At 37.4% G+C, this 26,307-nt stretch overlaps 1 protein-coding gene across 1 annotated transcript in view; it reads right to left on the reverse strand.

Moving 5' to 3' along the window:
* Window positions 1-26,307, reverse strand: part of CLVS1 (clavesin 1) — a 99,436-nt gene that overhangs the window by 69,337 nt on the left and 3,792 nt on the right. Inside the window, exon 2 of the mRNA XM_021555646.3 lies at window positions 19,439-20,056. Coding sequence (XP_021411321.1) covers window positions 19,439-19,827 — 389 coding nt within the window. The 5' untranslated portion in view covers window positions 19,828-20,056. The remainder of the gene's footprint in view (window positions 1-19,438; window positions 20,057-26,307) is intronic.

Genomic DNA, 26,307 nt, shown 5'->3' on the forward strand with positions numbered 1-26,307 from the left:
TTGGATGAATGGAAAGGTACCACAAAAGAGACTTTTCAAATACCCTTTGGAAAATGGGAAGTTAGCCCAGAATAAGCTAGTGGTAAGGAACAATAATGTAACACAAAAAATGAAGATGATTTAGCTGAGGGATTTGGTGGGGAGATTAGCCAAAGGCATAGCATGAAAATAAATAAGAAGAAATTACTTAATTATAAGAGGTGTAAGCAGGCTGTGAGAGAACCAGAAGGCTCAGTGGAGTACTAGGGTGCAATGGGAACAATTAAAGGGGATAAAGACATTGCAAGGAAATTAAATGCTCTATTTGCATCTATCTGGCACCAGTCATTTTGAGGAGATACATGGATAACAAAGCTGAGGCACTGTTGGAAAATAAGGGGTCAACTAAGACATACTGAAAGAAAGTGATACATTTTGGAGAAGATAGCATCAGTAAATCTTTTGACATTACTCCTGAAAAACTAAGCACAGGCATGCTAGTGAAATTAATTGGATTATTCAGATAGTTAAATGTACAAATGTACAGAAGTACTGGCAGCTGAAGCCATTAATATTGTCTGGTAGTAAGCAAAAACAGTCACTACAAATCCTGACAAGACAGCAGACTAAACAATTTGGACCAGTGCCGTTATCTTGGCAGTTGCAGATAATTCAGCTTAATATCCCTAAGTTAATATGCAGTAAGAGCCTCTCTTCTCTAATACTAAAAAGGTATTTTTTAGTATTATTAGTATTAAAAGCTCCATTACATTTGGCAAGTTGCAAACATGGCATAGATACAAATCAAGTAAGAGACCATATCTTACTTTGTTCCCTCCATACACAAAAAATCACCAAGAGAACAGAAATGCATATTTGGCTTCTAAGTGGGGAGAGCTGACACTGCCCTGCAAGAAGGATTATCAGTGAGAGTAAAACACAGAAGGGGAAGCAGGAAGAAGGACCAGAAACACATCTTCATGTTGCCCCAAATTATTTGAGCTAGTCCAAGTTCAAGAAGCTGGTTGCATGTCAAATCCTATGTTTAGTTTTGTGTCCCTCACTAGAAGGAAACTGAGGTGTGGAGCAGGTCTACAGAAGGGTAATGGCACTGGTGAAGTGTCTGAACCACAGATCTTGTGAGGAGTGGCTGAGGGAGCTGAAGGTGTTTAGCCTGGAGAAAAGGAGGCTCTTGGGAGATCTTACCACTCTCTACAACTGCCTGAAAAGTGGTGTCAAGATGAGCGTTGGTCTCTTCTCTCAGGTGACATGTGACAGAACAAGAGACCTTAATTTGTTCCAGGAGAGGTTTTTATTAGATATTAGGAGGAGCTTTTTCACTGAGAAGACATGTAGATGTGGCACTAAGGGGTATGGTTTAGTGGTGGACTTGGCAGAGTTGGGTCAACAGCTGGACTTGATGATCTTAAAGGACTTTTCCAGCCTAAATGATTCCATGAGTCTATGAAAAGCTTAGAAAGGGAGACATGAGCATTACAGCAGACCCATGTAGGTAGACAAGGACAACCCAGGAAGGCACATTTTTAATTGTTCCAAATCACAGCCGAGGTATGTTATTCATAAAATATGAATAAAACAAAGCCCCTGGAATCCAGTCAACAGTGGCCTTTGAAAAGCTGTTTGTAAGTCATATGAAGTCATTTATTTAATCAGATTAAATTCTCCTTTCTGCTCATGAAGTAATGATAAGAGAGCCCCCAACTTCCATTGTTGTATTCTTGGAAAACATCTGTGGTTTTTTATGTGCATATTTATTTTAGAGAATTAAACCTTACCCCTACTAAAATCAGTACCAGAAATTATTAACACACAGACCTTGAGGATACATGTCTTGATTCAAATTCATGATCCTGAGTAACTACCCTGCCTGTCTGACATTAGAGGGAAATGACAATCACTCTAGGTGCTGCAAGACCTGATCTTCACAGCTTATCACTTTTGGTGAGGAAAGGTCTCTCATATGAACCATGCACGATTCAGGGCAGCCCTTGACTTAAAGAATAATCAGGAAAAATTAGTTCACAATTAAGAATTACAAATGAACATGGTGGCTCACTTGATTAATTCTGTACTAGAGAAGATGAAGTCAAACAGAGAAGCTCACAACTGAGCCATGCGCTGAAGAGGGTTTGTCTCTGTCTGAGGTCTGGATAGCACATGTATGTGCAGAAATTAGCAAGGCTTGCCTGCAATTCAAGGAAATGTGTTGCATTAACAGCAAATGTTCACAATGAATATTTTGACCTGCTGTAGGTAACTTTCTTAATGGAATAATTCAAAGCCATATAAACTTGTTAACTGCAAGAAATATGAGTAATTCACTGACATGCAAACTGGAAAAATTATTACACAAAAAATATAAGGGCAATTTTCTTATTTTGTGGGGTACCAAACCCTTCTTTGTCATGCCCAAGCTAAATTACGTTTTTTTTTTCATTTCCCTGTCAAAACAGAATACATGCACAGGAAACTCCCACTGAGTAAAACATGGGTTGCATTAAGTTAATGTCAGAGCTCCAAATTAATTCTTCTGTCACATCCAGTGTAGCTATCTTTGGTTGCTCAGTATGTCATCTTCAAACAAGCATCTCCCCTATTTTGTAATGAAAATATAGCAAGTTTTTCCCCACAGCATCTGTGTCATTCTATAAATAAAATTCAGAAGTAACTTTACATCCATGACAACAGATTGGATAGATAGGTGTTCTTTTTTTCAGAAAAGGAAAAGGTGTTTTTTTCTTCAGAAGTGTTTAGTCCAGCAATGCATTGGGTGTTGGAAAGAATAGCACAGACTAAGCTGATCTGTATTTCACATTTCTAATATTAGAAATGCATGGCTTAGTTTATAACTGAATGAAGGCCATTCACACACAGATATCTGGCTGGCTTTGAATTCCTGCTTAGAATGAGCTGGGAGCCTATGCCACAGCCAGGGAAGAGGAAATGTACAAGCCTGAGCAAAAAAAAATTGCAGTTTTTTTTTTTCTTTTTATTATGCAAAAATTGCCTCTCAGTGACTTCCTTGAAGATATAAAAATGTTCCCTTGTTATGTTTCTGCTAGAGGTTCTTGTATATAAAATTATTATGAGGGTTTTTTTTTTTTTTTTTTTTGCTGTCAGTTTCCACTTCAGTTGGACTCCATAGCAACCAATAGCCCACGAATTGCACTCTGCATTCAAGTCTGTGCCAGGAGCCTCCTCCTACATGCACTCATTCATATTGCAGGCACCCTTACCAAATGAGTACTTTGTCCCTGACGTTAATGTGACTGAGCAAGGACCCTTTCTTACATGTGATTTGGCTGACAAACAGGGACCTTCACAGACCCTGAGTTTTGGGAGGATTTCTGGGGGTGGGGCTCTTCAGATTAATGATAGAAATGATGCCAGCTTCCATCCGAGGGAAGCTGCTGCCTGTTCTTCCCTTTGCCTCAGCCCACAGAAGTGTCACACCATTTAGCAGAGGATGAGTCCAAGATAAAGCACACAATTTTTACACTCCCAAGACTTAAAAAAATCCCTCCCAGAGTTCTCCAGAAACTTGATCCCAAACAGAGCAGGCAACTGATTGCAACCTATCACAGCACAAGTTCTTTGACTGATCCTAAGGAGCTCTTGTGGATGGATGCAGCAGGGCTTGGCTGGCCTCCCATGAGCAGTGTACAACTCTGCTCAGCAGCCTGCTGCTGACAGAAAAGACCAGAATTCAACCTCAAGTGCAATAAAAATGTTTCTCTGGCTGTGGGTTTGGTTTATTCATTTAGGAATTAAGTATTTCTGAGACACACATTTGTGATTTTCTCACCTTTTTAGTACGCAGGCCATGTCATGCTTGCACACTATGTAAATTTCTCTGTTGGGAAAGAATAAGTGACAATCACAGGGAGTGTGTTATGATATTGTGGAAATTATCAAACGCCCTACACTACAACCCCTAAGTGCAATCAATAAATCAGTTTGACAGAGCCACTGCTGTAATTTGCCTGGCTATTCCCAAAGGCAGTGTCCCTGCAAGGAGAGTGGGGAAGAGAGACAAAGAGTTTATTCCAGCCTGAACAGAGCCAGGCATCTGCAGTGGTTTCAGGTTAGTGGCCTCCACTGCTAGGAATTTAGGAGATCACTTGGGGTATCACACAGATCAGGATCCTGTTTGGGAGGTAGTTTTTGATCTCCTATGGTGATCCCTCCAATGCTGTGATGGTTTCCTCAAAGCACAGCTGTAGTAACAATGAACAAAACAAATGGCTGACACATGAACGTCTATGGCCAGAATCATTAGGATTGATGACCTCTGCTGTTTATTTTACTCTGTGTGATTACATAGCCTTTTCTTATTCCCTCTTGCATCCTTGCATCACACTAAGCTATTTGCTCAATTTCTTGCACCATTGCATTTCACAAGTTAATTTTTCATTACAGAAAGGGAAGGGATTTTCTTTTGAACTTTATGAAGCTCCTGTTTAATGGCTGAACGCAATTATACAGCTGTTTTGCTTTGTTGTTGGAAGGTACAAATGGCATCACAGATTCAGTTTCCTGACATCATGTTTTCTCTGTGTGATTCTACTATGTCCCATCTAGTTATATTTCCTCTGCATCTTCAACACCTTCCCACCTGAAATAGACCTGAACTTTTTGTTCTCTCTTGATGCAATCACCTCACTTGTTTATAACAGTAATTAATGCTTTTCATTGGCATTTCTTTTTCTTTCGTCAAATAGTTGTATTTTTTACATCCCCTTCTTTTTGAAATAATACAGTATAAAGTGAATTTCACATTCAGGGTGAGTTTGGAATATCAGCATCCATAAAATAATTACCTTTTCCTATTTGTTTTCCATCTCATTCTTAATGCAGCCTAACTATTAACTTTTCTGACCACCACTGCACAGTAAGTACATTTCTTAATTATGGTGTCCACAACAACACAATACTTTTCTTAAAAGGTTAAACTTAATTGAAAATCCAGAAAAAAGTGCATAGAGTTAAGACAGAGTAAAGGATTTCCATATCAGATGTGGCCACATATTAAAATCCAATATTTTGACTTCTTTGCACAATAATGCTGCTTTTCTAGGTCATTCAAGAGTTTTCTACAATGTTTGCTATTCCTCACTAACCTCTATGACCTTTCATTTACTTTTTGTCACACCACCATTCACCTCACTTTTCTGTGAAAAGATTACTACTGGGTGCTATGATAACAAAATTTTGCTACTTGCAAATCCTACTCTCTGTCTAAAGTATCAGAAGCTCTTTTATTTGTAAAATGAAACTTCAGCTGTATTTAAAAAAATAATAAAAAGTTCACAGGAAGATCTTTTATTAGATAACCAAATGGCATATTTGCACATTTTACATTAAAGAATTCCAAGAAAATGATCTAATTCTCCCTTTGCTTGCAAACAGTCACTCTTACAGCAGACTTCAATGATGAATAGATCAAATAATAAAGTTAAAAATCAAATAACTGCTCACCAATGCACATATTTTGAGAGTGCTGTGTTCAGAATGACAAAAGTCATATTAATGTTTGTGGACATTCAAACAGCACCTGGTTACTCATCCCAGAAAGCCTCGAAAAATCCATCTCTTGAGAGATATTGGGTAAGAGGTTACTGGGACATGAGAAGAAGTGGTAGAAAGTAGAAATGCAAATATATATTAGTAAGCATCTCAACTGGCTGTTAAATCAGGCAAAGAGCATATACTTGGCTTATGCCTGTACTTAAATCTGGGCAGTGAAAATAGCAGATATTAGAAACATGTACAGAACTCATGTCAGTCACAATAAGGCTTATAATTTGTTTTCGTTGGAGCCCTTCAGGGCACATAAAAGACAGACATGAAAATATTCTAATAATTTCTTATAAATAAATGAAAAATTGTGTCAAGTATTATATATCATAGAAGTTTCCCACTGGAACAATAAGCAAGTTTGATATAGCTGACAAGATGGTGGAACTTGATATTATTGATGTAGAAATAATCACTGGGGAACTCGAAACAGATGCAATAAAGATTCATAAGAGAGCAGTCTAGAAAAAAAATTACTGCATGTCTCTGCAGAAACAATGTTGAAAACTCGTTATCATGATTTGAGTGAACAGGAGAGAAGGACCAGGAAAAAAAATGAAACTGTGTAGATTAATGTAATAAAGACTGATAAAAGTGTATAGAATCATGGTGCTGCCAGCCACAAAGAAACCACTTTCCACAGTTATGCTGAAAAGGATACACAGCGCCAGGAAGCTCAAGAAAAATGAGCATTTTCACTCTAGCTACTTTTGAGTGGATCATATTTCACACAACTTCATTGAAGAAAGTGAAGGAATGAATAGCAAAAACCATTCCCCCTTTAAAAGCAGATTCATTTTTTCTCCACAGAAAGATAAAATAAACCACTTCTGTAGAAGACTGCAGACATTACAGAAACTTTAGCAAGATAAAAATAGCAACCAGCAGTGAAGAGGCTGGTGATTTGTCACCAGTGAAATTTAAATAAAGGTATGTCTTTTTACTCACATTCTCCAGGTTTGCCCCAGGTTTCATTGGGTAGCCAATATCCTATGTGGACAACAGCTGACAGAAGTTGCTGTGGGAGATCTGGATTCCAAGGACACCTGATTCCCCAATATGTCAATCAACAAAATATGATAACTGAATGAATTTTATAAGTAGCTGGTAGAAAATTAAAATTATGGAATTACAACGTCAGTCTCAACCATACAACGTTGCAGTGGAAACTTTAGGAATGTAATTCCGTAGGCAGCACAAATAATCACTCATCTCTGGTGAGTTGGGATCTGGCAGCAATTGCTCTTTTTGAAGGGGAATCACTGAATACAGAAACCAAATATTATAGTGCTGCTCTATGTGGTGTTCCAAGTCTTTCACTGAGGGTATTTTTGTGTGGATGGCAGCAATGGAGCAAACCTAAAGCCTAACAAAAGCTAAAAATCTTTTTTTGTGGAATTTTCTACCACTTAGGTAGAAATGGTTGGGTTTGAGGAAACAAAAAATGTTGAGATCCGGAGATGGCTACAACCACTTGATGTTGTGAAAATGAGGATGTGAGTATTCCTGGGATGTGCAAGGTTCCTTTGAAAAAAAATAGTCCTTTGGAATGGGTTGGGGGTTTGGAGGTGTTTGGTTGGCCTTCAAGTTGCAAATTACAGTTTCCTGAGAGAATTGAAGGACAAAGGGAAAAGATGTGAGCCTAGCATAACTCTCCTGAATTTTTTCCAAAGCAGCAACCTGAACAAATTAATGTTACTGGCCCAGCTCATTTAGAATTACAACTGTGCTGAGACTGGCCTTCTCAAAGTAGGTGAAACAATTATGGAACTAAAATCTTAAAATTCAGGCTGCAAATTGAAAATTAGAACTTGCCAGGGTCGCAGGGGTTTTCAAAATGCCTTTTCTGCAGGTTCAGTGGACAAAATAAGCTAGAATCAATTTTTAAAGTATGATTCTAGATAATCATAAAAGGGAAAATTAAACTTATTTTAAAACTCTAGGACCAGTATTCCTAATTTTTGAGTACTTCAATTTATGTGAATGCAGAGGCTTAGTACATTATTTTTCCATTGTTAAAAAAAAAAAGGAAAAATAAAAAAAAAAAGAGAAAAAGAGAAAAAGAGAAAAAGAGAAAAAGAGAAAAAGAGAAAAAGAGAAAAAGAGAAAAAGAGAAAAAGAGAAAAAGAGAAAAAGAGAAAAAGAGAAAAAGAGAAAAAGAGAAAAAGAGAAAAAGGTCTGTCAATCTACCTGAAGAAATTAATCAAAACTTTACTTATAGTTCAGTATCTAGATTTGAAACCTTAAATTTCTGAAACCTTAGTTTCTGAAAAATCTGCCTTTTAACTAAAATTTCTAATTCTATAGTCTAGAGGCATGAAGGATTTTTCTTGAATGGGATATGGTAGACCTTGGTGTAACATGCTAACAGCAATAGTGGGTAATAACTGCTTCAGCTGAGATCCCAAAGACAACAGAAATAGAATTGTGGAGCCTTGCATTGGGTGTATGGTAGTGGACAAAAGAAGCCCAGCCTGATATCCTTATTCCCCTGAAGCCAGTACAGTTTTATGGCACATGCCAGCAATTCCCAGCAGGGTACAGATTAGGGTTACAGGCACAGTGTAGTCTTGCCTTGGAATAATAATGTTATATAATTACTTATCAAATTACTAATAATTTCAAATCACATAAAATTACTAATAATATCAAATACACATCAAATTTTCTTAGGAATTTCCAGAGAAAAGTAATTGAAGTGATCCATAAACTATTAAAGTGAGTTGAGCTGAAAAGAGAATTTCATATGATTTGCAATGTTAGGGATTCTGAAACAAAAGTTTCATTCATTTCTTATTAAAGAAGTTATCAGCAACCTCCAAAATTATTCTGACCTCTAAATGATAGAATATATTTATATGTGTAGAGATTTAGTATCTTCTTTTTGGCAACTGCTGTTTTTGGTTTGCTGTTTCTAGGGGAAAGGGTTGCATTTTAAGTTTCTAACCAACTGGAAACTGTAAAATTACAATATAATTGATAATTTTCTATTTCTGCTTGTATTTCTTTTTAATATGAAACTAAAATAATTAATTCAAAATAATTTTGTCACACCTCTAATAAGAAGTTTCATATAGTCAATACTGAAGAAATGTGATTTGTTGAAGTCATGACTCTGTACTGCTAATTCAATTATAAATAATTGTTAATGAAGAAACATATGTAAGAATTAAGTTCAGAACACAATAGGAAAACAACCAGTTATTTTGAACTCAATGTGCAGTGATGTGCTGCCAGACCGTGCTGGTATTTGAAGAAAGCATCTCTGGAACAAGAGAGCTGGAGCAACCAAGGCTTCTACTCCAAACACAAGCACTGAAATAAAGATACAAGACAGCAAGGAAGCCTTGTTTTGTCAAAAGGCAGCCAGAAAGAGGCAGAAAAAGGATCAGCAGAAATTAGCACAGCAAATATGGCTACATGGCCTTGAGAAAGATTCCAGAAGAAAAACTTGATATTAGGGGCAAATGTGTAAATCTTGAGCAAATAAATCACTCCTCATTTTTACTTCCTCTTGTTTGTGGAAAGCATTTACATGTTTACATTTGTACTAGCTTTTTTACAAAGAATCACATAATTTTTTAATCTTTTCCTTTCCATTAAAAAAAAAAAAAAAAAAACCAAAAAACCCACAACCATACAACCAAAAAAACAAACCATAAAATATTTAATTATTTTTTTAATCTTTAAACTTTTAACTTTTTCAAAAGTTGCAAAGACTGCTTTTCAGGAGATGTCATTAGAAATGCTTTCATAGTATCGTGGGATGATTTTTTTAAATTGCCATGTTTCTTAATACTACATTGGTATGTTATTGTCTCACAGTTTAAACTGTATTGAAAGGGGAAAATTAGGTAGGGACAGTTCATTTTATAGATCTCTGCACAGCCTTAGGACACATTCATTACGACAGCAGAATTAATTTTCATAAAAGTAACTGCAGTGCATACTTCATTCTAGACAATATTTTGACTTCACTAAAAGATTACTAAAAAAGTCTTATGGAGTATCAAAGAATAACTACAAGTGATCAGATCTTTGCAAAATTATTCCAGTTATGTTGCAGCTAATTGCACTCCAAAAAACCACATTTCAGACTCTCTGTGGTGCTTCATCTTGATCTGGCACAACCCTTAAACACTCAATTACCTTACATTAGGCTGACTTAGCTTTAGTTAATACTTTACAACAGTGTTTAATGGCCAAGTAAATGCAGTGCTTTTGTTTCTTCATGAGAAGTATACTGAATCATAAGATACTAAAGCAAATTTCTGAAGCAAAGCATATCAACAGTGTCATTGCTGATGAGGAGCCCACAGAATGCCACAGTTAACTGTATCTTAGTGATTGCAAACTGCTTTCCAATATTTGGAATCTAATTCTGTTTAGGATTGAGAGTAATTTTGCTTTTATTTTGTATATCCACTGTTTACTACCACATTTTGTTAAGGTAAACTGTTATATATAGGAATAAGTGAATCCCATCTCTTATTATCTTCAACTTGTATGACATTGTCATATTTTTCAGACTGCTTGTTGAGCTATTCTTCTGACTCAGCTCAGATTTCTCTCTTGTGCTTGTACTTAGGTTACAGAACAGTTGAGGTGGGTAAAGGTAACTCCTGCTGTCCAGCTGACAACAATCCTGTAATACAGCCAGCCCAGACTCTTCACTTCCCCAGTAGTATCACTTTACCACATATAATTTCATTTGGAATCCATTCTTTACCCTCAAATTCTTTTGTGCCCAGTCAATATTAGTTACCCATGTAAGGTACCAGATTTACGAAATCAAGAGGTAAGAAAATCCCAGTAGAGACAAACCTGTCAGACAGGATGAAACCACTAATGGCAGGTGTGTCTGGTGTCTCACAAGTCTCCTTGGCTTTTAACATGGAGCCTACATCTGCAAAACCTCTTTATGAAGTAAATCTCAAAATTATTCTGAAGTACTTTTAAATTATTCATATAAAATATTCTCTGAAAGAAAGTAAATGTGCATGTACCTGTGTATACATTTCAGCAGAGAATAACAATAAGATCTTGGAAAAAGAAAAGGCACTCATTGGCAACACAGCATACACAATTTGCCATTTTCCCCAGACTTGCAAAACTCTTTTATTCAAACAGAATTGAAGGCTTTATCAGAATAAAAGTGAATTTAATTTGCAGGAGCCAGCTAGAAGTGGTTTACATGTAAATGAGAACCTAAGAAATGGAAAGGTTTCCCACCATCTCTCCCTAGGTCAGAGTTTATTTCTCCTCCTTTTTTACTTAGTTTTCAAATGAATATTGCAGTAGATTTGGAAGCAAGATTTTTCATCAGTCTCTTTCTCTTTCACTATAAATCACATTTCTTCTTTTGTACCTATACAACAGCAGGTAGGATTAACCCTGGGAAAGCAAGGCAATGCACACTTACAGAGAAGCCTTGCAAAGTGAAACAGCTTAGAGGACCACAGCTCCAAGATAAAAGGAGAGGACAAAGATTATTTAGATAGGGCTATCACTCCGAGGTGCAGATTCTCCTGGTTAGAAATACCCATATAAAAGCAATCCTGTGTGCCATCACATAGCCTAGCACTTTGAAGTGGTGTAGGCAGCACACATACTCTGTAGATTAATCTGTGTATATCTAAAATACATGACTGGCATCTCCTGGATTTGCTGTGAAAGGCAGTCAGGAGGAAGGAAACAGTGAAATGTTTGGCCCTGGCAAGGGGAACAAACATTTCTGATCACACCATAGCAGTGGCCTTGTGTTGTTACCCCTTTTTTTCACCTATGTTACTTCATTCATAGCTGAATTTATGGAATTCAGTTCCTCTACTGATACGTTATAAAACCAGAGGAGCTGAGATTGCAATTTTGCAGAAAGGAGCACATGACTATCTGTAGGAAATAAGGAGGAAGATGTGGGGCTAGCTTGTAGCTGGAACACAATGAAGAAAAGCATATTGGTTTAAAAAGGTTAAAAAAAAGTCTTCCTACTTCATTAATTCAGACCATCAGGTCTTGGTGCAGTATGTGAGAATATGTGTGTTTTAAAGTGCATGTCAGAGTGGTTCTATGAGATCAGACCAAAAGTTCTCCTGCCAGGAATAATAAGAGGTTTGATACACAGCAGGTTGGCAAGGTTAAAATAAAGACCCTACTAATATGACACTGAAAATCAAGTATTTTTTCTTATGCATGTTGACACAGCAGTCACAGTTTCAATCAGTGGAATAGTGGAAAAGAGATACATCCCTCTATAAAGAAAAACATATTTGCATATTACCTTTCTCCTTAAAATGAGTGTTTACTAGCTTTAGTTTGCTCAGCATGGACAGTTTTCATAAGCAGTTACATAGGAAATAGTGCCAGCAGGAGGCTAACTGGCTTGCTTTGCCCTCTGTCCCTGCAACAAATGGATCCTTCAGGAAGTTTCCAGAGCTGAGATTATCATGGTCTGTGAACTAAGGATAGTTGCTTTTTGCTGCCTCTGTGGTTGCTATACTTAGTAAAAACAAAAACTGTGAGAGTGCAATCATCATTTAAGACCAAAACTTCCTCTTTCTTGAGAAATTATTCCATTTACTCATTTTTAGAAATCAAATCTCCAGTCATGACATATTAATTATGATGCTCCAACTCTTTTATTGCTTTAACTATGACAAAAGAGGAAAAATATAAAAGACCTTTAAAATTTTTATCTGATTTATTGGAATGACTTTACTCCTCCATCCTTTCACCTGCCCTCTATTCTATCTGATTGGTTAAATTTTTAGGAGTACGTGGCAGCTGGGTGCTTGGACTGCTTCATTTCCCACATCACTGAGAGCTTCCCATGGTTGTGGCACTCTCACCAGAGCAACCATAGAACCAGCCATGTCTCCCTCATCCTCCACCCTCATCATGGCAAAGAAATATCTTGAAGCAGGGTGACTGTGGTGACAGAGTGGAATTTACCCCAGTGTGCTGTTCAGATATTCCATGGAATTGAGCAGCCACCACAACATTCACATCCTGACCAAATTCATGCTGGCTGCTGTAACTCCTGTGGGATCACCTGGTCTGCTAACAGCACCAGTTCCTAAGCATGTCTTGTGCTGTTCTGAGTGTGCTGGAATTGGAGAGTGCTCAGCACTTGCCAGAGTGAAAAAAGCAGATATTTCAATGTAAAATGCAATTGATACAGGGCTCAGAGTTCAGAGGAAAGAGTCTAAAATAAATCATGGCCTGGGGAAATAATATATCAAGGAAGTATTAAAGTTTTAAAATTTCAAATGTATTTAAGGATTCTAGCTCAGTATTTCCATTCTTTTCTGATGCTTCTACTGCATGTAGCTTATTAAATAGCTGGCCAGAGAATTAATCTTTTTTTCCTTTCCTGTCTCTTTTCAGTCTGTTCCTGCTGCAATGCCTGAATTGGGCTTGGCTGGTCTTAGTTAGGTTGGCAAGTTAGAAACTGATTGGAATATTAGATATTCAGAAATATAGAAATAGATATTGACTTGAGGAGTGCTGTGACAAAAATGGGTTCTGGTCTCTTCCTACAAAGCTTCACCTCAAAAAATTGCTATTTATAAGAATATTCATTCATGGTTTCCAGCAGCTTCCAAAGTTAAAAAGGGCAAAGAACCATGTGGGATGTCACATGGCTTGGCTTCCTACTATTCTGCAGCTGTGGCTCTGTTGTGGTGCTCTTCTGCAGATCCCATCTGTGAGGATGACTTATACAGCCCACGTAGGACTATGGGTCATTCTTTTAGGGACAAGTGCTATCACAACTGTATGCAGTTTCTTTTTGTTGACACCCAGACATAAACCCTCATGCAAAAATTAAGTCTTTTGAGAGTCTGGGAAGAAAAGCAGGGATGTGTATGTGTGCCTATGTGTTTTCTGTGTATACATGTTTGTATATTTTTCTTTATCAACTCTCCTTCTTTCCACTTTATAAAGCATGAGAATTGGATTGGTTTCTCTTTGCCTCAGGAGGAAGGTGACACAGAGCCACTTTCCAGTCTGCCCTACATTTTCCTGTGTTATCCTGGGGGGCAAGCTCCTGTGTTTCTCAGCCCCAGGCATTGTCCTTCACAGCTCTTCAGTGTCAGCCCTCAGCCCAACACCATCCACTCACCTCTTCCCTCTCAAAATGTGTTTGATTGCCAATCCCTCTCCATGGATTTTTTTTTTTTCTTTTCAATCAGGCTTCACTCATTTTTCAACATATGCTTCATAACTTTCCCAGCTGTTGTTTTTCTTTCTCTTTTTTTCAGGCATTTTCTCTGTCTTCTTGGATTTCCTTCACAGCAGAACACAAGATTCTCATTTGTGTATGTCATCCTGCTGTCATTCAGATGGGCTACAATTGCCTTCCCAAATATGGCTTCCTTAATAAATGGTACTAACTGAATTAAGTTGCTGCCTGCAAGCAAATTAAAACATTTCAAGACAGAGCTTCTTTTTTTCTTCTTTGTCCAACATTTAATTTGCACATCTGTTACTCTTTGAAATTAGTATTATGCTTATGCTATGCTGCCTTCCTCTATCCTGAATTCTGTTACCATTTCAGACCACCTCAGTAATGTAGATGATTTTTTTTGTGCAACATGCTCCTAAGCTATTTACTGGTCAATGCAATGCTTGAACCACGATGTCAATCTGCATTACTGTAAGCATCTCCCAGCACAGAATCACTAGCTCCTAGCCAAACCCAAATACTTGACATGTAAAAATCATTATGGTGTTAGGGCTGGATGCACTTCAGCTGTAATCTCTCATGATAAATAGACACAAGGCTGAGTTATTGCCACAGTTTGCCTATGACTATAAATCAGTCTCAACAGATGTTTATTCTCTCATATTCTATTAATCACCTGAGGCTATGCTTGAAATATATTAGAACAATTAAAACAATCAGCACTTGAGATGTATTCTTTTATATCAACAGGATCTGATGATGGTAATATCCTTGTAATTACACCACTTTGAGCATTCTCAGGAAGGACACACTTGGCTTTTATCATGATCCTTTAAAATATTCATAGTTGTTGGTTTACCTCTATGTGTCAGAATATTTCCTTTCCCTTTAGCCTGTCCTACAGAATGGTAAATATCTGGCATTTGAGATTCCCTGGGTAATAAAAGATGGTTTATGGCTAGCAGTTGAATTAGAATTGTATGCTGTACACAAAGCAGCAGGTTTTCTTTGTCTGACTCACAGAATTTTTGGAGCTATGTGACAGCTTCTAGGGCACAGACATAAAGACAGAAAATAACTACCATCTTATTGGAAAAAAACTATTAAAAACCTTCTGCTCCCTACCCCAAGCCCTGTTTGCAGAGGATTGTGTTTGGAGTCCTTCTTCTGGCTTTCTACACAAAAATAAATTTTACATTGGCTGAAAGAATCACTTTTGCTTGGAAGATTAATGAACACCTTCTGCTGAATTACTTGTTCACCCAAAGCTCCATCTCTTTGGTGTATAAGCAGCTTGTATTAGAAGACAGTAGCATATATAGGAACAGCTGTGGAAGTTACTGAAGGCTTTCCTCTATCCAGCAGCTGAGAAGACCCTCTTACCTAACTTCTTTAAAAGCTTCAGATTCACTACCAATGGACAGAGGAGTGAGGACTTAGATTTGGTAAGAGTGATGAAATGAAAAAGTGGGAGAAAGAGTATTTGTATTCCAGCACATGGAACATTGTTTTTTACGTGAATTCTCATTAAAACTATGTGTATGCATTTGTTCATTTTACAAACCAGAATTTTTTATCATGTAAATTATTTAATTTAAAAAATCATTACATGATCTGTTTGGCATCCTTATGTGTCTTCACTGCTGCACAAATTTGCATTCCAAATAAGGTGCTCTGCAAGCAGTGGTGTAAGTAAAGTTTTTTTGGGTTTCAGGTGGGTTCACACCTTGAGTTCTGATGTAAGTGAAAAATGTTCCTCCCCTGCACTAGTGTACAGTAATATAGCTCAACAGGTTTTTTATCTCCCTCACTATGGAACTTATCTGATCTCTTTCTTTCCTATTCATCTGCTCATTTTAATTTATTTGGTATTGAATAAGTGAAAATGAAGGTGTTGAATATGTGATTAACTTTAACTAACAGATACAAAATATACTATGCAGGACCTAGAGAGAAAGTGATGACATAATCTCTAAGAAATCTGCCTGAACAATGGAGAGAAATCAAATCTATGCAGAAGATGCTAAATTAGTCTAACTCTGGAACCGTGATAGATCTCAGCTAGTGATTTGGCAATAAGAATTATCATCCCCTGTGGTTTTTTCCCTGTCATCAAAGATGTTTTGGTCAAAACAATCATCATTATTTTTTTTTTATATGGAAACAAAAATAAAATCCTTGCCAATGAGCTTTGCAGATGTCACAAAACCCTTGAAATGATAACTGAAGAGCAGGACATGTTTAGCTCTGCACAAGAGCGTGAATCACATGCGAGACTGTGCCCACATTATAGATGAGAATGTATGACACATTTACCAGTGGCATTTGTATTTTAGGAAACTGACTTGAAAGCAAATTTGAGCTGAACATTTGCTCAAAATGGGATAGAGTAGTTAAGAACAGAGTGTATCTAAGAGGAAGAAACTACTGAACAGATGAGATAGGGCTATCGCTCAGTGATTTATTAGTGTAATTGTTATTCAGTTCATCTACAAGAACCTTAGCAACAATACTAAAAAGACAGGAACAGTCCAGAAAAGAAGGATGAAGAGTATTTTTAAACTGGAAAATCTCCCCAATTCCGAAAGTAAAGAAGTTAAAACTGTTTAAGCTTGGGCATCTTAAATGTATTGTGATACACTAAGCTAGTGGATTGCTTTGCAGAACATTATCTTTGCTGTGCTGGCTGCTCAGAGGTGTGTTCTTTACCTTGTGGACAGCACACAGTTGTTTTTTCCCTTGAGGACAAGGGTGTTAGCTGTTTTACTTTTCCCATGGCTGAAGGCGAACACAAGAACCTCTGCTGCAGAGTAACTAATGCAGTATCTTTGTACTGCCTGACAGTGACTTACCCTAAAGTGCTGCCTCCCCAGTGAATTCAAAAATAGGTTAAATGTGACGTGGTCAGGACACAAAAGTACAAACATGGGAAGATGTTTTTGTGGTGCATTTAAACAAACATGATCTAGCAGCTTGAATCTGAAGCTGGAAACATTGAGACTGGAAATTAAAACCTAGTTTGCTAGAAATGTCAGGTCTATCAGTTGCATTCTGCTGGCTGAAATTACAAATGTTTTTAGAAATTAACATGAAAATACTATCTTTGATACAGCGAATCCTTAGAAACATCTTGGATCTGATTTGTCCAAGCAGTCATATTACACAAATAATGACATTTCCTGTTAAAAATCAATATATTTATAAGCACAGAAAGTTTTGAGGTTTCTTCAGCCTATTTGACATATGCCAACAGCAACCATACTCCCAGGTGCATAAATGGTAAGGCTGTCTGGGCTGAAAACCAATATATGTATTATAGCTATTCTGATTTTAACAGACCCTTTAACAATTGTTATTTTTTTTATAAACAACCCCTCATAAATTAGAATCTGATCATAAAAAAGGGAAGGCACAGCCAATGGCAAATGGGATTAAAGTTAGGAAGCGCAGGCTGAAGGGTGAGTTCTTACTCATGCATGTCAACATCACGGCTACTTCCATTAGCACTCAGGTGAAATGTGATCTTCTGAACATCTTGCCTTTACCAAAGACACATCTTCAGAAAGGTTGCCCAAGATACATTTATGTAAGATGTGCACAATGCCTTTTTGAACTTCTTTGTAAAATTTGTGTTTCTTCTGGTCAATATCCTGCCCCCATGCTGCTTAATAGGACATTGCACTCACCATTTCCTTCTCCTTAACAGCTTTTCCTCTTGTTAATGTCTTTAGACAGCAAAAAAAGATGAGAACATCTATTTACCTAGAGCTCAAATCCTGTCCCAAACTCCTGTTGCATCTGGAGTGCCACAAAATCCCACTTTTTCAAAAAACACTTATTGTTATCTGAATCCACAGAAGATATGAGGCTGAACTGAGGTAAAATTTGCACATGATTTTTAATGTCACTGAGAATTCTTAGAAAGGTACATCCTGTGCTATTTGCTTCAGCTTTTCTTTTTGAAAGTTAAAAATATATTTTCAGAAATATGCAGGGTTGCTTTGGTTTTTACACAATGACATGCACACACACATACACACACACACACACACACACACACACACTCATGGATGCAGAAAATATGAGCCAAAATCTGGCAGGAGTCATTATTCTGTCAAAAATTCATTGCAAGAGCCTTAGACACCAGCACTCTCAGCTCTCCAAGAGCAGGACCTGATGTACCAGGTTAATCACAAAGATTCATTTTGTTTAGGGATCAGAAATCCAAAGTTGGCTCCATGTAATACCTAAATCCCTTAATGCAACCAGCAGTTCCACTGTGCTTCTGTCCTCTAAAGCTGATGCTTTCTATTAATTCCAGATACCTGTGCATTCATCTTTCTTTTCAGGACAATTGCTAACAGAAGAGTTTTGTGGTTGAAAGAAAGGCAAACTTGCAGTTCAAAGAGACAGGAGATAAACTGCTGGCCTATTTGTATTTAATAGGACTTTTATTACTGCCCTCAGTTCACCATTTCACTAAACATGTTTGATTATGCAAAGTTACACTGCTGTATTGCTTTCTGTACATTTATTCACATGCAAATGAAAATCAGAAACATTTCTGAACTCTGCTTTTCACATGGCAATGAAAGGTTTTCCCAGAAAACTTATTACATGAAAAATTGCAGGTGTTATGTGTATTTTTCTCTAATCATTTCTATGATGTAAAATCAAAGCTCCAGTCTATTGATTCCTAAGGATAAGACTTTTTCATCAAAAACTTTGGACCATAACAAGACAAAATCCTACCTGGAAATCATCCAAACTGATGGTACTTAAAACCTGAATATGAATTTTATTCTTTCATATGGTATTTATCAAGATTAAACAGAACACATGGTTACCCTACAACTGATTACACTTCTCCATCTCACCATGAAGTCAGGGAAAATGGAATGGAATAACTTACAAAGATGAGGACAATGTGAACATGATATTCCTGGACTAGCCCCTTTTCTCTGTACCACTTCAAATAGTGAAAGCTGACTAATCACATTAACATTTAAGGACATTTTTTTATAAAAATGGCTAGGAGATATCTTTGTTCATACCAGTCTGTAAATAAATGCCCTGAACATAAAATATGCTTCGTGTGAATCTCCCATTTATCAGACTAACAACACAGAGCCACCAGAGTGTGTAGAAATCTCAGCACAGTTTGTGGAAATAGAGCAGAGGCTGCAATTCCCAAAGTGGTTCAAACAAACAAACAAACAAACAAGCAATCTGTCAGAAAGTCTGAAGATAGAATAAATACTGACAGTTTCTTCTGCACCAGGAGATCTACAAGAATCTCCATATGTTTTGAGACACTTTCTGTCAACCTGTTTGGCTGGTCCATGATACAGCTGAAGTAATTGTATGATAGATATTAATGTACATGTAGCAAAAATACATTATCTGGCTAAAATTTGGAAATATTTCTTAAAAAAAAAAACTGGACATGAGATACTTATATGACACACTGATATAGCCTTAACTCTCAATGGCCCTGTGTCCTAGGAATGAGGATTGACAGGTGATCAAATGAGATGGAAGTTCTAGTGTAATGGAGATATGATTACAAATTATTTTGCTGAAAATGGCCTTGCTGCTTCAAAGATAGCCACAAATATTCCATTACAAGTTGTGTGTGAGTATGTGTAAAAAGATAAGGACACTATCTACATTTACCTACTCTGATCCCAGTTGGCTGCAAAAAGCAGAAGAATCTTCCTGCCACAGTGGTCGCGATTTTCCAGTACTCCTGGAAACCCGTCTGTCAGAGCCCGTTTGATTCCTGGATCATCAGCCTTGAAGTTTTTGAACATATCCAGATTTAATTGGCGGTATTGGAAGTACTGAGCCAGCAGTCTGAAGGCCTCAGTTTGGTGAAACTTTCTGGCTCGGAGAAATCTCAAGATGAAGGCATCATCTGTACGTAAAAACCCAATGTCAGGCCTCGTGATGATCATGTCTCTGACTTGCTGGATATCCTGGTGCAAAATGTCTGGGTTTTCATTCAGTTCCAGGCGGGCTTTCTCTATAGTCTCTGGACTAAGTCCAGCTTGTAAATGGGTCATCTCTGCAAAAACCTCTTTTCCAAATCCTTAACTTCAGATATTTTAGTAGAAGTGCTGATCCCATTCAACTGATGGTCCGCTGAGAGCACAAGCCATTCAGATGCTTTTTGCTATCGAGCTGATATTTAACAAGTAAAAGCAAAGGGCTTTTTTTATTCTTGCAGAGTAACAGGCAGTTCACATGTACTATAATCCATCCAAAGGAAAGTGTTGTTTACTCCACCACTTACTAAAAGAAAAAGAAAATATATAAAAGAAAGATTAAATGTGCATATAAAACTTCTAGGAATGCATTTCTAAATTTATTTAGCCATAAAATTTCTTTGTGTAGGAGGATACAAGTCACATAATTTCAGAATGGATGCATTTAAGATTAGGCAGTCACTAAGATCTTGAATGTATATTTCCAGGTTTTCAGAAAAGCAGTCTGATTTATTGACAATTAATTCTAAACTGTATCAACTTGCTATTAGAATATACTTCTCAAAGTTGTCTTGCTGAAGTGTGGGAGTTGCAGCATCCCTAACTTCAAGCCAAGAATGATAACAGCAAAAATAGTAGTAAATTTTTTTCCACCATTAACATAACCAACATTTCAGCTTCCTAAGTAGACAGATTTACCCTCATCATACTAAGTAGAACTGTTTGATTTGGTTTTATCATTTGTACTATCAGCTTGTAGCTCTCTTCAAATAAGATCCTGAGCTGACTGTAAAACTGATTTTTAAAAAACCCAAAACTCCATCAATACCAGGGATAATTTCTACTTTTTGGAAATTCACTGGAAATATTTCCCATTGAGAAGCAATATGTCTTCATGGGAAACTTCCCACAAATAAGGTTCTTGATGTATCCAGTCTGACAGGGTTGGTGTTTTAGTTGAAAAGAGATGCGTTTTATTAAAAATTCCTTTTTTCAGTGTATTGTAGCTTTCCTGAATACCTAGTTCTGAATTTCATTTTGATTTTGGTACATTACCTAGAATTTGCTTTTACAAGTGTTAGAAGAAAATCTGTTTAAGCTGTTATGTATGAGCAAAATGGTACAGTGAATCTCTTACATTTCAGTGACATAATTAGCAAGAGACTGTCATCAAAGTCTGTATAGCTACACTTGTGTGAAATAAGATCAAGGTCTGTTCCAAAGTGATATGTGTGTGAGGAAAGATCAAGATCCATACAATTTTTCAGCCATCACAGAAACAGACAAGTAAACCACCCCCCACCCCTGGCTTAACTGATCTCTCTTTCTAATTTCTGAAAAAGAAAAATGGGTTTTAAAAATGTAAAGGGAATCCCTCAGTAAAAAACATAATTTTTTGTATTTGAAGAAAGCTGTTTGGAAAGTTATGAATTATTTATAGAAAAACAACCATTTCATTCAGCTACTCCCCTGAGTTTAGCATTCTCAGATCAAACAAAGGGGAGAGCAGCAGCCAAGAAGCATTTCTTGGTCCTGGATTTGCTCAAAGTTATGTTGACCTGGAAGTCAATGAGTTCAAGGGATGCCTCATTCAAGGGATGCCTCAGTTCCCTGCTTTGTGACCTTGCATGTTATTGATAAAAACTACATTTTAGATGCCACAGCTGCAGCCCTAGGATGAAATCACAAAATTTAAATACAGAGTATTTCTGCATATTTGTTTAAAGGACATTTGTGGTGGGAGATAAGCTTTTCATTTAACAACAATATGAATTGGACTTCTTGTGAGTGGCACAAAGGAAAGTTTATTAAGCATCCTCTTTCTGTATTCACTGTGGAGCTGGAGTTGAAAAGAGCTTCCTGCAGAGCAGAGTATCTGATGATTGATCAGCCTGGGAAAACTCGAGGAAAGGCAGAGCTGGGAGAAAAGAGGGCTTTGAAAAGGCACTACAGAGTGCAAATGATTCCAGAAAACAAGTCTCCAGGTTTTGAGGGGTAGTCCATGAGTGCAGGCTATTCAATTCTTAAATAAATTAGAGCTGTAATAAAGGTGGATTCCTTATATAAAAATAAAGTAACAGTTATTTTCTTTACTCTTGCCTTTATTATACCAAATTAGACTAATTCCAATGGTATCAACCAAATTCCACTGATGTAAAATTACAGTAGGCCATAGAGAAACCAGGCTAATATTTTGTGACTGAGATCTCAAATTATTTGTGACATCAGCATTGTCTTGCATAAATCATGGATTTAGTTACAATTGCCTCCATGAGCTAGTTAGGAGGCCTAGGGGTATTTAAGGGTGACACTGTCATTAGGGGATTGTGGTGCTAGGATTGGTCCTTCCCTAGTTTTAACAGCAAGTGTAGAGTGTGGAAACTCTTTGGTCCCAAGGGTGTTAAGCAGAGATCTGGAAGCAAGATTACTGGGGTATGCATTAGCTTTGGTTTAGCACTTGGTATGAATTACAACACCTTTAGAGTTCCTCTGGCTTAGAATCACAAAATTGTGGAATCACAAAATGTTTTCATTTGGAGGGGAACTTCGAAGGTCATCTGGTCCAACCTCCCTGATGTGGGCAGGGAAATCTTTCACTGGATTGAGTTTTTCAAAGCCTCTTTCCACCTGGTCTTGAACACCTCCAATATCTGAGCATTCACAACTTCTTTGGGAAATTTGTTTCAGAGATTCACCACACTCATCATAAAAAAATTTCTTCTTTATATCAAATCTGAATCTGTCCTCTTTCAGTTTAAAAATGTTAGCCTTTGCCCTTTTACTACAGGCTCTAGTAAAAAGTCTGTGGCCATCTTTCTTGTGGTCCCCCTTTAGGTACTGGACAGCTGCTGTAAAGTCTCCCTGGAGCCTTCTCTTCTCCAGGCTGAACCTCCCCAACTCTCAGCCTGTCTTCACAAAGGAGGTGCTCCAGCTCTCTGATCATTTTTGTGGCCCTTCTCTGGATCTGTTCTAAAGCATCCAAGGATTAGCAGCAGACAGTGACACATGCACACAATTCCCAGTGGTTCATCCATTTTCTAGGAGTTTATGTGAGTAAAACTGTCCCTTCCTCTGCTACTTTTCTCTCTCCCACCTCCACCAACATGCTTCTTTGGCAATAAGGCAAATTCTTGAAAGGTCAAATGCAGTCTGCTCCAGAAGAAAATTATATTTGACTGAGGAAATAAAGGTTCCTCAACTATTGGTTGAGGTTCCTCAACTATTTAATTGGTTCCTCAACTATTTAATGTCAAAAATTATTCTACTTATTTTAATTAAAGTTTTCTACTGTTTTTAACTAATTTAAATGTTCAGGATTATTCCAAGGTGAGGGAGATACAGTCCTTTCTTGTCAGATGTTGTTGCCAAAAAACTTGCAAATAGTCATTCTAACAGAACATCCGTTTTTAAATGCATTTCAGAGTTTTCTGATAGTGAGCTGAGCTATAACCATGGATTACAGTTATCTATAGATTATCCTGATTATATCACCTGGAACAGACTGCACCAAAATACTTTATTGCTGTGAAGCTATATGTTGCAAAGTAATCTAAAATATGTATAAGCAATTTTATCACTCTCAGAATCGTAGGGAAATCATGAAGTTAAGCAGTCCACACTAGCATCATTGCCTTCAAGGAGCCTGATATACATCAGTGAATGATTTGGTTCTCCCACTGCTAACCTTGACAATAAATTTAGTGCTCCACAGCTACCCAGTTTAACTGTCACTGCACTTTCTCAAATGGTTCTGATTTATTCTGATTCCCAAGATATAACAGAAGCTTCATCTACATTTTCACCTCCTCCCACACATGGCAATTTCTCCTTATCTTCCAGTGTTTTGTACAGCTCAGATCCATCTGCTAATTTTTTATATGTTTACATCTTTGTTCAGTTTGGTGCAGGGTTGTTTTTTTTCCCAAAGAAGATACTGGCCTTCTTTTCCTATTTTGAATATTGTTGCTGTGTATTGGCACATAAGAGTGGGTTATAGTCTCAACAGCTGTTTTTCTATCTTGTGACTCTTTGTTCCCAAGGGACTGTTTGCTCTTCTAACATCTTTTCACAGCCACTTATAATAAATCATCCCTCCAAAGGAACGAAATTCAGCCTTAAATGAAAAAAAAAAATATGTAGTTTTGAAACACAACATACTAAAATCAAAACAAGGAGGGAAATTTCCACCAAAATTGTGGTGCCACATACAATTTTGGCTAATTCGTTTTCAGTCCCAGCAACAGAATGCCGAGGCACTGTGAGTGTTCAGCATGGGTAACATACTGCAAGTGGGATACAATTTTCAGACAAGCAGCTAATATTTTCGCATAAGCCTCAAAAAATTAATAATAAAATGATAGTAATATTTATTATACAACTAAAGTAAAACTATACTTTTCCAAAGTATACAAAGCACTTTTCATTCAAAGATTTTAATATGCCTTACTGCTGTCTCTTCAGAGACAGCTTCTGGGTCAGCATTCAATCCCTGTTTGCACTGCATGCCCTAGAAAATTGGTCAAAATCTGCCTTTAGTGATGATGGGAATTGTCTGGATCTTTTTGTTCCTGCCCACTTACTAGTCCCTGCAACAACACTTGGTTCTTTAAGCATCTCACATTCATTTGGTCCTTTCCCATCCAATTCAGTTTCAGAAAGATTTTAGCTGTCTCTTAATCTACCAAATGTTTTCCATCCAGTCCAAAGCTATCTGCCATGCGAAATTTCATTACCGCTATTTTCAAACTGAGAAGGCACTAACATTTCATTCTCACCTGGTATTAAGAGGCATCACTGCTAAGGTTTGGATCATATAATTTATACAGATATTAGCTGCTGAAATCATGCCAGAGAGGAAGGGAGTGAGCAGGGAGGGAGGTAATATAGAATGATTTTATCTCAGAGGGTGGGTGTCATTAAATTTCTTTTTGAAAAATATTTTGATGTTAATTCTGGAAAATATCTTAGGGCTATGTTCTGCTTAGCAGGGGTTGCTCCATAAGGACAGGCAAGGATTAATCCATACATGTTCCTATAGGAATGGTTCCTATGGCCCTCTGTAGCCTTGTGGTGCCTTTGCAGAAACCTGCACTGGAAGTGGAGTAGTCAGACCTAGAAAGGAGCATACCCAAGTTCCATGAACCAATTTCAAATGAGCAATAAGCAAAATTGACTCTCTTTCATCCTTGGCTGAGGGACCCTGGCATCTTCCACAGATTGTGTGGAGAAGCACAGCCCTGAGTGATTTGCCTGAGATCCCAGAGGACACATTTCACAGAGCTGGGAACAGATCATATCTCTCCTGAGCCATAAGCCTACATGTGAACATCCAAGGAATGTTTCTTCATCATCCCCTTGGCCCTTTATCAGACTTTCTCTTATATGTTCATATCTCCCTTGTATTGAGGAGCCCAGAAGAGGATCCAAAACTCCAACTGTGGCCTCACCATTACTTCTCTGTAGTCTTTCCTAAGGGACTAGATTCTCCCAGTGAACATAAATGAGTTAAACATTTTAAGTCTTTCTGCTTCAAGTACTGGTGCTCCCATAAACTTCCACTAGGGATTTGTTGTTTCTTGTCATTATGAAAATAGTGAATGTTTGTGACTGTAACAGGTGTGTGAGGAATTTGATGTTTTCTCGCATTTTCTCAGGGTAGACTTTCTCAGCTCACATATAAAAACTAACATTTCCTTCAGTTCAGTAAAAACAGAACATCATGCCTTCCTATTCATTCTACAATCTTTTTGCTAGTTTGAGTTAGTTGCATGTTGCCCTCAGGCTATATCTAAATGTCCAGTGGTGGCAATTTAGCCATGGCACAGAGCAAAACATGGCAGAAACTCAACTGATCTTCACTGCTCTCTGCACAGTATGTAGACCAGGCATGTCTGCAGCACCAACCTAAAGTTGTCCTGCTATTCCTACAAGCTGCCAGTCAGGAGGAGAGACAGACAAGATGGTGTAGCAAATGTAAAATTAAAAAACTGCCCCATTATCTTTTAACTAAAGTGTGCAAAACTTATTAACTACCTGAATATTAAGGAATTGGACTACATGCCAAAGAGGGGAACTTATACTACACGGAAATAAAAAAATTTAAACGAAACAACCTCAACCTCAAGAGTTTGGTAAATTTTTTTCTTTAAATCATAGTTTTTAAGTTGCAAGTATTCACCAGTCACAGATAATCTGCAACCCCTATGGGAGCATGTGGCCCAACCTATGGCATGCCAAAGAAGCAGGAGTTTATGAGGAACTTCCATGTCAGTCATAGCACAAGCATCACCAAGCAAAAGCACCCTGGTCACTATGGAACAGAAGTCAGTTCCTCCAATAATTCAGAAACATCTTGCAGCAGAAATTAACAGCATGCAAAGCATGGATTCTGACCCCCAAGCCTCATAAAGAAGCTATATCTAGAAATCTGACAGTACACGATCATAACATTGGTGTCCAAAAATGCCTAAATGCTGTAGGAGTTGTGTTACAACATATGCATAAAGATATACAGAAGAAGGAACAAAACATATTAACAAGATATTCAGTACTGCATGC

Source organism: Lonchura striata, chromosome 1 (assembly GCF_046129695.1).
Source record: "Lonchura striata isolate bLonStr1 chromosome 1, bLonStr1.mat, whole genome shotgun sequence".
Lineage (NCBI taxonomy): Eukaryota > Metazoa > Chordata > Aves > Passeriformes > Estrildidae > Lonchura > Lonchura striata.